The following is a 16,540-nucleotide window of genomic DNA, read 5'->3' on the forward strand; positions in this document are numbered from 1 at the left end:
TGTGTTTTAGCAATTAGAAGTATTTTGGAAATAGCTCCCTACATTCTTCAAAAGGATTAGCAGCAACATTTTATGCTGGGTAAAAAAAGAATACTAGTTTCTCTTCTGAAATGTTTACTGTAGAATGTAGGTAACTAGTAACTTCATTTTCATACAAAAGTAAAAATGTTAAATTTGTTTTTCGGTGGCTGGCTTATACGGGGATCCAAACCCTGGACCTTGGTGTTATACTACTGAGCCCTAAACAACTGAGCTAACCAGCCAGCTCTAAACATTAAAATTTATTGATCATGTTCCAAATCTTTTGGATTTGCAGAGAAGACAACAGTACAAACTATGACAAGATTCTTGAATTTGGGGCTATATTAAACCAACCATGTGATGTAGTACCTTATCTAGAAGGGTAATTTTTTTTTAACTTACTGCCTCTAAACTATCTCCTTTTTTCTCGCTTTAAATAAGTAGGAAAGTGACTAAAGAATTTTGTATCACATCAAATATCCTCAGTGGATTTTTGTTTTGTTTTGTTTACAGAATTATCTTTTAATTTTGGACTTTCCATCTATCTCAAATTCAAATACATCCTGATGAAGTAAACCATATCCAAACAATGTAAATAGATATTCCATAATAGCAAGTTTTATTACAGGGACCTTCTATTATACTGAGACCTACTTAAAGAAAGAAAATCTAAACCTACAAGTGGTATAAAGTAGGTCCTTGATTCAGTCACTGCATATCCTCCAATGTAAAGTAGTGGAAGAAATCTGAAATTGGAGAAGGTCTATGCATTGATCATTACCTTAACCCTGACTGGCTGACAGGTTCCCCAGTGTCTGGCTAACATCAAAGAATATCTGTTATACACAGAAATGTTGCTATGGGTCAAGTCACAAACTTAAACTCAAGAATTCTCTGGGATGACATTGGATTTGGGGTGTCTGCTTTTCTGTGCTATGAAGATGCAGGAAATAATGATTTGCTCTTTGACTAGGAAGAAGGAAATACTATTAGAACTTTTTTTTTTTTTTAAATATAGAAGAAATAGCTGCCTTCAGTTAAATGGGGTTAGGATGCTTTACTCCAAGTCTACACTGCAATGTATTCTGGAATGAAGCACTCAAAATTCTCAGTTGACATCCCAGATTGTTACTTACTCTATGCCTGCCCATCTCTTTTAACATATGCTTTCCTTATATCTAGCAGGTAGAATACATTAGGGCTTGAGATAAGCAATATAGTTTCTTGTAACCAAAACTGTCACTGTGTAATTGCTTCTTTGAAAGAAGCAATATATAATGCTGGAAAACTGTGGTTCGTTTTACAAAAATGCATTTACAGGCAACTTTTCAGGAACATAGCTCTTTTGCTAAGGCAGGAAGATCTGTATTTACAACACAGATTTGAAACACCTACATGTTTTTTTGTATAACAGGGCATGTTTCTCTTGGCTGAAACAATGTTTTATCTTCATATTTGAGCAGGAATTTCTAAATAGGTCATTCTTGGTATTCTATCCAGAAGGACATTTAGGTATTTGTTTTGTTTTAGGGAAAACAGTGAAGTGTAACAGCATCAAATATCATGCTAGTCTTTTCACTTTTTCACATGCACACCAAGTTACCATTTGAAGTCTTTTTTAATTCAGTTTTCAGTTTTTCCTGCTCTTCTATTAGTTTTTTATTTTCTGCTTCCAAAATGTGATCATCATCCTTTCCATAGCTTTTCAAGATCTATAACAAAAGAGTTATAGGAAGAAGTAAGCTTAGATTGCAATAGCCAGACATTCTTATAGAAAATGAGCTGACTAACCTATTTTAAATTACTGGTCCTTACTTTATTCTTTGTCCTTTTCAGTACTTTATAATTTTCTACAATGTACTTTTGGTAACAGAAACTTGATATTTGGCAAATACACAAAAAAGATTTCTCCTTATTATGGCTGAAATATCTGAACTAAAAATAACAAGAACTTCTGGTTGGGCTACAGTTAAAATTATGTTTTCGAAAATATTTGGGTAAATAATGTGAGCCTCTCTTCCTCAATAAAGTGTGCAATGTAAAAAAAAAAAAACAGTTCTGAAGATGACATTAATTGGAAAAACATTATATTGTGATTTTAGAGCTGTCCAGACTATTTATATGCAGTCAAATTCCTAAGAGAAGCATATAAGAATGTTGTCAGGGTAGAGATGGGTAAGTGGAAAATGACAGGGCCATCTGTATGGTTTGAAAATTCTAATTTTCATTGAATAGTCTCCAAATTACTTTAGGTCAGTTAATCTTTTTCAACTCTCTTTATATTTTAAAATCTACTCTGGATTTAAAAATGTTTATGTTTGTAGACTAACTTTTCTAAGCAAGAAAAATTAAGATCTTAATAGTAAAACAATTGATCAAAATAAAAACATCATGGAATAAAAATTTCATGATCTGTATGTTTAGATAGAAACTCATCATTATTAGAAGAAACTGACTTAAAGAAATGTTAGGAATTTAAGTTACCAAGAATGACAATTAAATTAATATTTGAAAAATAAAATATGTACACACCGGCATGCAACCAGATAAAGTGGAAGCAACCTGATATTGACAGCTACTGCAGGTAAAAAAGCAACTCAAGAGAATTTTAAACAAACTGACATAAGAATTTCTACTGCAGGGTGATTCCCTTTCTAATGTAAGCTGATATATTCAACAAACAAAACTCACAAAGTCCTACTGAACAACAACTACATGCAAATATTTTACAATCCAAGGTGCTATAAGGGCTAATAGTATAAGAGTAACATGGTCTCAACTCTCAGGTAACTTCAAAAATTTAGTAGAAAGAATGAGACAAGAGCATAAAAACTGCAGCACAAGACCAAACACAGTACTATTGTGCTATAACAGGAGGAGGCATTAAAGCTCTAATGCATATATCATATAATCCTCAAAACTATTTTTTGGAGATTGGAGGATTGAAGTACATTCTGAGACTGAAGAAGCCTCATACCTTCTGAAATTAAAAATCTTTTTTTTTTTAAAGAGGACAAGAAAAAAAGTTCCTCCATATCACTTTTAATTTGTTGCCCACTTTAAGTTCAAAAGAATCCTGGCTGTTACTTAACTGAATTCAGTTCATACAATCTCCAGTGATTACCCAAACTGGAAGAGAACCACTGAGTTGCAGGAATGTTTACACTGACTGCTTGAATTATTATGCCATTGACTTGGAAAAGTTGGATTTGTGTTGGTCTTGTAAATAAGCTTTCATTACTGCACCTGTAAACTTGTCCAAATTTATTACGTGTAACTTGATGCTGGAGAAAGACTAAGAGTCCGGGAATCTGAAATTCAATAGCTACCAGCTACAGTAACACAAGTGTTCACTGTCCCACCCACCTTATCTCACCTTGGTAAGTGGCTGAAAAAAAAAAAAATCTGTGAAAGTGACAGCTTTAGCATTGTTGTTATTTTAAAGCAGTTAAAAGTTAATTGGTCTTTCAAAATTATTTCATTTCTTTAACTGAATATCAGAACAAAAAGGGGTCTTAGGCACCAAGTGCAAGTCATTTCATATGATAGCATAGGAGTTGAGGGCACAAAACAATGTGTGGATTCTAGAGTCAGGCTGCTTGGGTTTAAATCTCAGTTCTGTCACTTATTAACTGAATGATTTTGTTTAAGTCACTTAACCTTTCTATGCCTCTGTTTCCTTATCCATAAAATGCAGATAATAACAATATCAACCTCATAGGGTTGTTGTGAGAAATAACTATATCTTACTGTGAAGCTACTGAATACCTGGAAAAGTGTTAACTATTATTATTTATAGCTAAGAGACCTTGACGCCCAGAACATATGAGATGACTTGCCCCAGGTCACATTGCTAATTACTCGTAGAGCTGGAACTAGCACCCAATTCTCTTGGATTTCAGAGTAATGCACTTTCCACTAGATAATATGTCTCTAACAGAGAATAAAGAGGTGTTTTAGCAATTTTATCCTTCCTTAGCTAATATTTCAAAACTTATATGAAGTACCTTGAAACAGAGGTCATCTCTGAAATTCTCACCATTTGGCCTTTATTGGTTACTTTATTGATCAATTGGGCACTGATAGTATTTACATTCAGCTCACAGACTTTCTCCCCATTGTGTACTGGCTTTAGCCCAACAGATCTGTGCCTCCTTTGATGATCTAGGACCACTGATGAGGTCACAGCTACACAGGAAGCAAGGAACCAGAATAGCATAGAACCAAATGGGAGGAAAAGAAGAAAAAAAGAAGCATAAGCATGTCTGTGTGTGTTGGGGGGAGGGGGGTGGTGTCAAGGAATCAATAATGAAAAAACTTCCTTGCAAGGGTAGCTGGCTCTGAGAAACAATTACAAAAGAAAAGTTGCAAAAACATTTTGAGGAAGGTGCTTTTCTTGAAGGATAAGACTAACTTAAGAACATTAATGTGGTGTATATGAGAAAAATAATAATATCAAACTTTACAAAAACATTTTCCATTTTCTTAGAGCTGAAAGAATAAGAGGAAAACAAAGAAATGGTCTTAATAGTCACAACACATTATTCTAACATGATGTGTATAACTTTAAATCAAATTGGTAAACGATAAATCTTTCTATAAAGATGTGTACAAGGCTGTGTACTTTTAAATTTAGCTGTCATAATTAATCAAAGCTTTGAGGATAGTGTTTTTGTTTTTGCCCTTGAGAAATTAGATCAAAGGATGAAAAATGAAGTGAATAACATCAAGGTACATAATGAGGTTGATTATGCTGCTGAAACATTCCAAAAAAAGCAAAAATGACTTGTTGCTTGCTTTGAGATACAGAAATATCAACTGCTTGATTTTCAAGATCTATATTTACTTCCGAGGGAAATTTATAAAACATTGATGGATCAACACCTCTTCAAAATAGAACAAACAAAGCAAAAAGTAAACTGGTGCATTTACTTCAAAAATTTCCTTAAAAGATGCTGGTACTCAAATAAAAACTTTTGGATTCTGTTTCTATGAAAAGTGGTATTTCTTTTCCTTTTTCGTTGTAGTAGGAAAAAAGGCAGAGATGATACAAAGTAAAATACAGGCTTTGAATAGATGACTATGATACTGTAGCATCATTCACAATATTTTGCAATTTTACCTTACTTAGGTTTTAGAAAGCCTTATATTGTACCATGTAATAGCTAAATTAATGAAAGGTGGTACTCATAGTTCTTTCTATAAGAGGCTGGGCTTCATGACTTAGACAAGGATTTTAATTCTCTACTGCTGGACTTAGCACTACTTTTTACATGAATATAACTTGGTGTAATGTACAATGACTGGTTGCATTTCTTTAATAAAGAGAAATAATCTTAACTGTATTATTTTAGAAATGCTTTCTTCAAGAAAATCTGTTTTACTTCTGAATGGTTGGTTCCATTGATTTATTTTTCTAAGAAGTGGAATTAGTGAAGTTTATGGGGCTTACTATGATGAATTATAAACATTGAAGCTATGAGATCTGGCTCGAATTTTAAACTTAAGAAAAAAAAATACTCAAGGTAATTTTGTGTCTTTCATTTTCTCATTGTTCTTCTTTTTATTCATGGGGAAAACATGAGTACCTGATCCATACTCTCCTTGAATGTCAGGGAAAGGATAGCATAGGCTTCTCAAAGAAGAAATATTAGCAGCATTACCAAATTAAAGATTTGAAATATTATATGCAATCATCAATCTAGCATCAATTACCTTCCTCTGCTTTCTATATAACCAATCATTTAAAAAGAACCGTAAAAACTAGGCTTGAAAAATACTTTAACTAAAAAAGAAATGGAAACAAAATTATAAAGATTTGTAGGTTATAAAGTAAAATTAATAGTAATTAAGGAATTAAAATTCATATTCCCAATATACAGTGTTCTTCTTGAACCTCAGGAGATAGGTCCAATGGCATTAATCCACTGTGGAGGGAAATTGTGGGAACAAGCAAATCTAAAGGATAATAAAAATAATATTGAAACAATCATTCCATAGATCAATACTGTTATTTATGGTCATTCTCTTCTTATAAATTATGAAAATGTCCTTTTTGATGCTGAAAAATAACATATCACTCTTTAGGAACACCAACAACATTCATACGAATTTTTACAAAGAAAATTAAATACCCATTTTAGTTTTTCATTCTCTTCCATAAATCTTTTGGCAGCCTTGTTAGTATTTTCTGCTTGAGATTTAAGAGCTCCTTTGTTTGACAGTTCTTTCGCCAGCTGAGTAATAAGCGTAACCAGACGTCTCAACACTCTAAGAAAATTTTTAAAAAGTTCAGAATAATGCATAACCAGACCAATCATCAGAAATTATGACATTAAAACAAACAGTCATTGTTAAATGACTCTCTATTCAGGATAGGTGTGGTGGAGGGAGGAGGTGGTTAAGCAGGACATATGATTTAAAAAACAAAATCCATGTCTTCCAGTCAAAACAAGCCTGTGTCTTATTCCTTTGGAATCTTTGTTAGAAGACTAGCATTTGAAATATAGGATCAGCGGTACTTTTTAGTTTAATTATTTTTCTTGTGTAGGTGGTAGTTTTTTTGGCAGCTGTCTGGTCTAGGGATCTAAACCCACGATCATGGTATTACTAGCACCATGTTTTCCCAAGTAAGCTAACTGGATAGCCCAATTACTTTCCTTGTGAAAAGAGGTCTTTAGCTCGGAGGAGTAGAAACAGGAGAATTTCCAATAGGGTGACAGGACCAATAAGAGGGATTTTTTTGGCCCAGTTCTAAATTTGCTATTTAAAGAGCATTGTAGAAGGCTAGTCAAACCTAAAAATTTCTCATTCACATCTGTTTATGGATAACTTCCATTGTTAGAAGTAGTAATAAACATCTTCAATTATTCATTCAACAGATACTTAATCAAGAACTGCTAAGTGTTATAAACTATGCTACGCACTGGGGACACAGCAAGAAACAAAACAAAATCCGTTACCTCAAGGGGCTTAGGTTCTAGCTGAGGAGAGTTAAACAGTATTTAATTACAACTGTGAATGATACTAGAAATTAATGTATGTATATATATCCTATGAGAGTGTATAACGGGAGACCTGCCTACTTTAGGGAGAGTGATGACCACAGAAGCTTCCCTGAGAAAGAGGCTGGCGGATGAGTAAGGGTTAGTCAGCTAAAGAGGGAAAGGAAGAATGTTCTGGGAGAAGGAGGAGCTAGTGTGAAGACCCTGAAGTGGGAAGGATCTATGTACGCCACAGAACTCAATAAATACTTGTTGCAAGAATGAATGAATGAATAAATAGTGAAGGTCAGTGTGGAGGAATGTATTGTACACATCAGAGAACAACATGTGACAAGGCTCCAGAGAGAAGTAGGGGCCAGACCATGCAAGGCCTTATGGACCTAGCAAACTTACAAGCTCTAACTATTGTTTGTTATTTGGGCATATCACCTGAGTTCTTTTATGAAGATATTTGTAAAACAAAAACTAGAGTACAGATAGAAAAAATGAGAAAGAGAAATATAAATTGTGTTTTAAAACTGCTTCAATTCTTTTTTTTTTTTTTAACTTACAGCCAGAAAAATAATGAAAATCCAGAAATGTAAAGATTTCTTTGGGACCTAAAAAGTTTCATCTGTGTATGTTCATGGGCATCATGTCTGCTGGTTGAGCTCTTCTCAATGGTATGAGTATAGGAGTATTTCCTTACTTCTCTCACAGCATCTATTACAGAAAAAGAGAAAACATTACTTTTGGTTTTTAAGAATACAAAATTATTACAAATGAGAAGCAGTTTCAGAATAACTGACCAATTTTATAATAAAAGACTTTAGATAGGGACTCTCTTTTTCTCTTTCCTTCTACACTACCTGGGAGGGTATTATGCTCAAAATAGGTGCTCTGCAAATGGATACTAGTGGAAAATTTTGAATTACTATACCATTTGTTTTTTACTATTCATCAAGGACTTACCATCATTGTACTGTTTCTCATCTCTAGTAAACTATTATCCTTTAATCTTTCTATACCTAAGAATGACTAAAATTCAACCTATTGATAATAACAAATGTCATGTCATTACAATTTCAAGAGACTATCCTCTTTCTTTTTATTTTTTTTAATTTTTTTTTATTTTATTTTTTTTTAATTTTATTTTGTCGATATACATTGTAGCTGATTAATGCTCCCCATCGCCAAAACCTCCCTCCATTCTCCCTCCCCCCCTCCCCCCCAACCATGTCCTTTCTGTTTGTTTGTTGTATCAACTTCAAATAATTGTGGTTGTTATATCTTCTTCCCCCCCCCCCCCGGTTTGTGTGTGTATGTGTGTATGTGTGTGTGTGAATTTATATATTAATTTTTAGCTCCCACCAATAAGTGAGAACATGTGGTATTTCTCTTTCTGTGCCTGACTTGTTTCACTTAATATAATTCTCTCGAGGTCCATCCATGTTGTTGCAAATGGCAGTATTTCATTCGTTTTTATAGCTGAGTAGTATTCCATTGTGTAGATGTACCACATTTTCCGTATCCACTCATCTGATGATGGGCATTTGGGCTGGTTCCAACTCTTGGCTATTGTAAAGAGTGCTGCGATGAACATTGGGAAACAGGTATACCTTCGACTTGATGATTTCCATTCCTCTGGGTATATTCCCAACAGTGGGATGGCTGGGTCGTATGGTAGATCTATTTGCAATTGTTTAAGGAACCTCCATACCATTTTCCATAGAGGCTGCACCATTTTGCAGACCCACCAACAATGTATGAGAGTTCCTTTTTCTCCACAGCCTCGCCAGCATTTATCGTTCATAGTCTTTTGGATTTTAGCCATCCTAACTGGGGTTAGATGGTATCTCAATGTGGTTTTGATTTGCATTTCCCGGATGCTGAGTGATGTTGAGCATTTTTTCATATGTCTGTTGGCCATTTGTATATCTTCCTTAGAGAAATGCCTACTTAGCTCTTTTGCCCATTTTTTAATTGGGTTGCTTGTTTTCTTCTTGTAAAGTTGTTTGAGTTCCTTATATATTCTGGATATTAATCCTTTGTCAGATGTATATTTTGCAAATATTTTCTCCCACTCTGTTGGTTGTCTTTTAACTCTTTTGTTTCTTTTGCTGTGCAGAAGCTTTTTAGTTTGATATAATCCCATTTGTTTATTTTTCCTTTGGTTGCCCGTGCTTTTGGGGTCGTATTCATGAAGTCTGTGCCCAGTCCTATTTCCTGAAGTGTTTCCCCTATGTTTTCTTTAAGAAGTTTTATTGTCTCAGGGTGTATATTTAAATCCTTAATCCATTTTGAGTTGATTTTAGTATACGGTGAGAGGTATGGATCTAGTTTCATTCTCCTGCATATCGATATCCAGTTATCCCAGCACCACTTGCTGAAGAGGCAGTCCCTTCCCCAGTGAATAGGCTTGGTGCCTTTGTCAAAGATCAGATGGCAGTAAGTGTGTGGGTTGATTTCTGGATTCTCTATTCTATTCCATTGGTCAGTGTGTCTGTTTTTATGCCGAGACTATCCTCTTTCTCTTACTGTACTAGCATTATTACTATCATTACTTTAAATTATTGAAATTTTAGAAATATTTGGTTACACTGAAATTTCCACTGGCATAGTTTTGTTAAAACAGGATTTGATTTATGGTGGCACACACTCTCTCAAATGGCATGTGGATGGCATTTGGTACTGGAAATATTCAGGTAGCTGCTCCCTTGATGTTTTTCAGTTCTGGTACATCTCAGATCTAGAGGAATCACTTCTTTCCAGTCGAAAATGGATATCCACTTATTAGCATCTATATTTAGTGCACTCTTAGTCACTGGATTCTTGTATGTCCTAGGGAAGCATCTACTTTAGATGTCTCAAAAGCCAGTGGGGTAAGAGCAAGTCAGATCGCTCCTTTCAGGGGACCATTAGTATTCTCAGAAAACAGTTACTGCCACATAAAGAAAGAGATTCCAGTTAAAAAATTGAGGCTATTTTGACTATTATTTATTTTTTTTATAGCAGCTTTATTGAGATATAATTCACGCAACATAAAATTTACCCTTTAAAGTGTATAATTCAGTGGTTTTTAGTGCATTCACAAAGTTGTACAACCATCCTAACTATCTAATATTGGAACATTTTCATTATCCCAAAAAGAAACCCTATACCAATCTTTCCCTTCCCCCAGATCCTGGCAATGACCAATCTACTTTCTGTCTCTACAGATTTGCCTATTCTAGACATTTCATATAAATGGAATAATATACTATCGGTCTTTTGTGACTGGCTCCCTTCACTTAGCATAAAGTTTTCAAGGTTCATCTGTGTTGTACTATGTACCAGTACTTCATTACTTTTTATGGCTGAATAATATTCCATTGTACATATTTACCACATTTGTTTTATCCATTCACCAGTTGATAGACATTTTGAGTTGATTTCACTTTTTGGCTATTATGAATATGCTTCTATGAACATTCATGAACAAGTTTTTGTATTGACATATGTTTTCATTTCTCTTGGTATATACCTAGGAGTAGAATGCCAGGCCACATGATGAGCCATATGGTAACTCTATGTTTAAGTTTTTGAGGAACTGCCAAACTGTTTTACAAAGTAGCTGTACCATTTTACATTCCTACCAGCAGTGTATGATGGTTCCAATGTCTATACATCTTTAGCAACACTTGTTATTATCTGCCTTTTTGATTATGGCCATCCTAGTAAGTGTGAAGTGGCATTTCATTGTGGTTTTGATTTGCATTTCCCTGATGGCTAATGATATTGAGCATCTTTTCATGTGCTTATTGACCATTTATATCTCATCTTTGGATAAATGTCTATTCAGATCCTTTACCCATTTTAAATAGGGTTATGTGTCTTTTTATTTGTTCCCCAAATGTCTTTTCCAGATTTTTTTTCAATTGTTATTTTTTGTTTGTTTGTTTGGTGGCTGGCTGGTTCAGGGATCCGAACCCATGACCTTGGTGTTACAAAGCTGCGCTCTAATCACTGAGGATACTGGCCAGCCCCAGATTTTTTTTTGAAATTGAGAATTACATAACATTCATCACACATAGTTATGTCTCTGTAGTTTCTTGACATACAATACTTTTTTAAAAAAGACACTGACTAAAGTGCCAATCCAGCTGTTTTACATTCTGGATTTATCTGATTGTGGTGAAGTCTAATCTGTTTCTCTAACTCCTGTGTTTTTACAAAATTAGAAGTCAGGAATAAAGACATGCCTGGATAAGGTTTAATACTTTTTGTAAGAATTCTTCAGTTTATGCTGTGTAATGTTAACTTTGGTACTTTTTAAAAAAATTTATTCATTTTTTGCTGTTTTTCTTTTGTTTCATACTCTTTGATGCTAAATATGATAACTTGGTTAAGATGAAGTATTAGTCAGGATTCTCCAGAGAAACAAAACTAACAGGATGCATATATATATAGAAAGAGACAGATTTATTTTAAACAATTGGCTCATGTGATTGTGGAAGCTTCGTAAATCTAAAATCTGGAGGATAGACCAGTAGGTTGGAGACCCAAGGAAGAGTTACAGTTTGAGTCCAAAGACAATCTGCTGGCAGAATTCCTTCTTGCTCAGGGAAGGTCAGTCTTTGTTCTATTAAGGCCTTTAACTGTTTGGATAAGGCTTACCCACATTATGGAGGGTATAATTTGCTTTACTCAAAATCCACTTTTTAAAATGTTAATTTCATCCGAGAAATATCTTAACAGAATTACCCAGAATAATGTTTGACCAAATATCTGTCATCCTGCACAACCAAGTTGACATATAAAATTAACCACCCCAGATGATGATCATAAGATATCTCCACTGTAAAGGTTTTGTGTTTCCCTTTGCAATTACCAAGTAATATGTTTTTATTTTTTCCCTTTAGTCTTGAAATCTGATAGTGTGAATGTCACAAGTTTGTTCTTTTTTTAAAATATTTTTTGGGGGCGTTATGAGTTCTTTGCTTATCCATGTAAATTTTACAGACAATTGGTCAACTTCTACAAAAATGCCCATTGAGATTTTGACTAGGACTGTGTTGAATTTATATATCAAGTTTGGAAGAATACAATTCATGTTAGCCAAAAGGGCAAGAAGTGATAACTTTGGAAGAATGAATATTTTGATAATATTGAGTCTCCATTTATTTTGATCTTCTTTAATTTATTCCAGCATTGTTTTTGTAGTTTTCAGTGTAGAGCTCTTGTACATCTTTTATAAAGTTTATTTCTAAGGTTTTAGGCTTCTTGGTGTACTTATAAAAGAAATTTTTAAAAATTTTATTTTCTAATTCTTTACTGCTTATAGCAAAGAAATACAATTATTTTTAATTTATTGACCTTGCATTTTGTGACCCCACTGTACTAATTTCTTTGACATAGTAGCTTTCTCGGAGATGCTTTAGGATTTTCTATAAGATCAATCATATCATCTGCAAGTAGGAATTATTTTACTTTTTTTCTCTGCAATCTTTATACCTTCTATTTATTTTCTTGACCTATTATTACCCCGGTTAGGACATTTATTATTTAATTGAATAAAAACAGTGAAAGTGAATATCCTTGCCTTGTTCCCAATCTTTGAAAGGAGACTTCAATGTTTAATTAAGCGTAATGATAGCTTGAGGTTTTCACAGTTGATCTTCATAACAATGAGAAAGTTTCCTTCTAATTCTTAATCTGCTAACCTTTTTTGGTAAAATCATGAGTTAATATCCTTAAGTAGGAAACTAAAGTCACTGATTTTAAACCTTTCTTCTTTTTCTAATAAATATTCAAAGGTATAAATTTTCCCCTAAGTAGTGCTCTAGTGGCATCCCACAAATTTTTATATGTTGTACTTTCATTATTATTCAGTTAAAATAGTTTCTAATTTTGGGCCGGCCTGTAGCTCACTTGGGAGAGTGTGATGCTGATAACATCAAGTCAAAGGTTAAGATCCCCTTACCGGTCATCTTTAACAGAGCAAAAAGACAAGCTACAGAATGGGAGAAAATATTTTCAAACTACGCATCCAACAAGGGATAAATATTCAGAATACACAAGAACCTCAAACAACTTAACTGTAAAAAAACAAGTAACCCAATTAAAAAATGGGCAAAGGAGCTGCACAGGCATTTCTCAAAGGAAGATATACAAATGACCAACAGACACATGAAAAAATGCTCAACATCACAAAGCATCAGTGAAACACAAATCAAAACCACACTGACATATCACCTCACTCCACTCAGAGTGGCTGTTATCAAAAAGACAGAGACTGATAAATGCTGATGATGATGCAGATAAAAGGGAACCCTTCTACACTGTTGGTGGGACTGTAAATTAGTTCAGCCATTATGGAAGACAGTGTGGAAGTTCCTCAGACAACTACAGATAGAACTGCCATACGATCCAGCAATCCCACTGCTGGATATATACCCAACGGAATGTAAATCATCATGTTGAAGGGATACCTATACTCATTGTTTATCATAGCTTTACTGACAATAGCCAAGAGTTGTAACCAACTGAAGTGTCTATCAATGAACAACCTGACAAGGAAAACGTGGCATATATACACAATGAAATACTATTCTGCCATAAAAAAGGAAGAAATTCTGCCATTTGCAGCAACATGGATGAACTTAGAGAAAATTATGTTAAGTGAAATAAGCCAGGCATAGAAAGAGAAACACTGCATGTCTTCACAAGTGAGAGCTACAAAAATAAATTAAAAAAGAAAGAAAGATACAGCAATCACAATATTTTGTTGAACTTTCAAAAGGAGAGAACAGAACTGAGGTTACCAGAGGTGGAAATGGGGAGGGGGACAGGGGATTAGCGAGAAACTGGTGAAGGGCCACAAAACATGATTACATTGTATAATGTTGACTATACTAATTATCCTGATTTGACCATCTCGTATTGCACACAGGTATGGATTTTCAATGCTGTACTTCATAGATATGTACAATCAAGTTTCAAATAAAAATTATCATTTGTTTTAATTTATTGAGGTGAATTTCTCATAACATAAAATTAATCACTTTAAAGTGAACAATTCAGTGGCATTTAGTATATCACATTGCTGCACAACCACCACTTCTATCTAGTTCTGCATTTCCATCAATCCAAAATAAAACCCAAGTAAATCACTCCAAAATTTAAAAATTCTTAATTTCTTGACTTTATATTTATAAACAATTTCTGTTACTGAAAATCTTAGTTTCTAATACCATTATCATACGTACTCATTAGCTTTATACTGCAATATTCATAAAATCGTCTTAAAATTACTAACAATGAAACTATAAAATTTCAGATTTCATTACAATCCTTCCTGTTCTTAAAATGTATCGCACCAAGGAGGTACAATTAGACAATTATATTCAAGAGTTATTCTCCTGTCATATATATCAATCTAATATTCAATTTGGTTCATTTGTTCTGGTTTAATTTAAAGTCTAGAGCTTGCTTTTTTCTAGCTTTATAAAATTTGTTTGAAGTTTTCTTTCTTTGAATTCTGGAACAGTTTGAATAGCATTAGTAATATCTGTTTTTCAAAATGGTAGAATTTCTTGCAAATCTACCTGGTTTCATGCTTTTGTGAAGTAGGAGTCCTTTTTCATAACTTTCTATAATTCTTCTGTAGAAAGTGATCTGCTTAAATTTTCTATATATATTGAAGTTCATTCGGTAAATTATATTTTTCTACAAACTTATCCATTTAACCTAGGTGTTCAAATTTATTTGCATAGAATTATATAGTCTTTTAAATGATCTTTAAAAAATTTCTTCTATCTTAATGGCTGTTCCCCCTTTGTCATTCCTCAGATTGCCTCAATACTATAGTAAGAGCATGCCAAACACTACAAAACAACCAAAACAAGAAGATAACATTTATGAGTTATCTTGAGGAGGCAGAGAGTTATGAAGGATCATTATGCTTCCTCGTGATTCAGCTTCCTTGGTAATTAAATGGGAAATACCTCTGGATCTGTTATGCAGAAATGCTGACGATTAACCAATAATACTAAAGTTGTTCGTAAATATAAATGGTCATCTAAGTCCAGCTGTTGAATGAATCACCTGTCCGAAAAATGGAATAGGGTCAACAATAAGGAAAGGGTGTGTGACATATAGTCAATTTTCTACAAATTGTGTGAAGATAGTCTTTTTTCAGATCACTTGTGGAAACTTCCAAATTCTTGGGATGCATTTCTCCTGACACTAAACATATTCCTGGGTTTCCTACTTCCTTTCTGCCTTTTATCATCTCCTAAAACCCACATGCATGCATGCACAGTTTTCAGTCAGTATTGGCTCTAGGAATATAAACACCTTATAACAGTTACCTTATTATAGGGAGACAAACAATGAGAAAAATAAATTCCATTGTAAAATATAGATTAAGCATGAGTAATCTACTGGTTTTGTATTATTGATATCATTGTTGTTCTAGTGCACTAGAAAAGTGGATGATGCACTTTACATCCGTTACTGCATTTAAACCTTAAAACACCTTGGTTAAGTAGGTTATTATTCCATTTTGAGATGGAGAAACTGAGACTTAGAAGATAAGTTATCTATCTGTCTACTTTAACTATCCATGATTTCCTTGTTCTCTGGGAATCATCCACTCCGCCTATAGATGTAGACTCCAGCCAGCAGTCATGATTCATCCTTGTGACCCTGGCCAGAGATTACCATAAGAGGGGTGGACACCTGGTGTTGGCTGATTTCTTTTTTTCTTTGAATTGGAATTGGGATTCAGAGATGGCTAGTTAATCCTCGCATATGGCTTATGTGATAATAACCTGGTAGCTGTGTGATACCCATTTTCTGCCGTGTGGATAAATTATCAGAGGCCATAGAGATAAAGAATCAAGTAGATGCACAGAGAAATGCAGGGACAAAAGGACACCTCGGTTCCTAGTACTAGTCTCTCCCTGGAATTTGGCTTCCTTCCTTCTCTGGGGTACTCTGAAATAACCCCATATTTTATTATCAATTCCTCTTTCTTGCTCAAACACACTGAAGTTGGTTTCTGATATACGTAATCAAGAGAACCTTAACTATAGCTCCCCTCCCTTACATGGGTAAGTGGCAGCTTTTAGTACAAATTTTTGTGATAATTTTAGAGTTAGATCACAATGCTCTTCTAGAGCTACTAGGAGCTGCGGCGATCATTTCCATCTCTCCCTTTACTTCACAGATGAATAAATCAAACTTAGAGAGATGAAATGCCATTCCATTTAGCCAGCTGGTAGAAGAGTTGGGACCTGTTTTCCTTATTGTTCTTTACTAGTATATCCTGATTTGTCACATGGTTGGAGATACAATCCAAAACATTAACAGTAATGTACCATGAGACAAAACTGACATTTTAAAATGAGGCACAAACCCATTCAAACCCTGATACAATTACCTTCCTGTTTTTTACAATACTCATACCCTCTCACACCAGATGTTCTTAGTTTTATAAAGAATTTATAAAAGAATTCTATTTCAGAGGTTGGTCATTTGGAACATGGACACAT

The 16,540-nt window shown here is 34.1% G+C and overlaps 1 protein-coding gene across 2 annotated transcripts in view; it reads right to left on the reverse strand.

Moving 5' to 3' along the window:
* Positions 1-16,540, reverse strand: part of BCAP29 (B cell receptor associated protein 29) — a 45,041-nt gene that overhangs the window by 23,226 nt on the left and 5,275 nt on the right. For both annotated transcript variants that reach the window (XM_063099268.1, XM_063099266.1), the window contains exons 4-6: positions 7,577-7,727; positions 6,156-6,291; positions 1,625-1,733 (exon numbers count right to left, since the gene is read on the reverse strand). In XM_063099268.1, coding sequence (XP_062955338.1) covers positions 1,625-1,733; positions 6,156-6,291; positions 7,577-7,727 — 396 coding nt within the window. The remainder of the gene's footprint in view (positions 1-1,624; positions 1,734-6,155; positions 6,292-7,576; positions 7,728-16,540) is intronic.

Source organism: Cynocephalus volans, chromosome 6, assembly GCF_027409185.1.
Source record: "Cynocephalus volans isolate mCynVol1 chromosome 6, mCynVol1.pri, whole genome shotgun sequence".
NCBI lineage: Eukaryota > Metazoa > Chordata > Mammalia > Dermoptera > Cynocephalidae > Cynocephalus > Cynocephalus volans.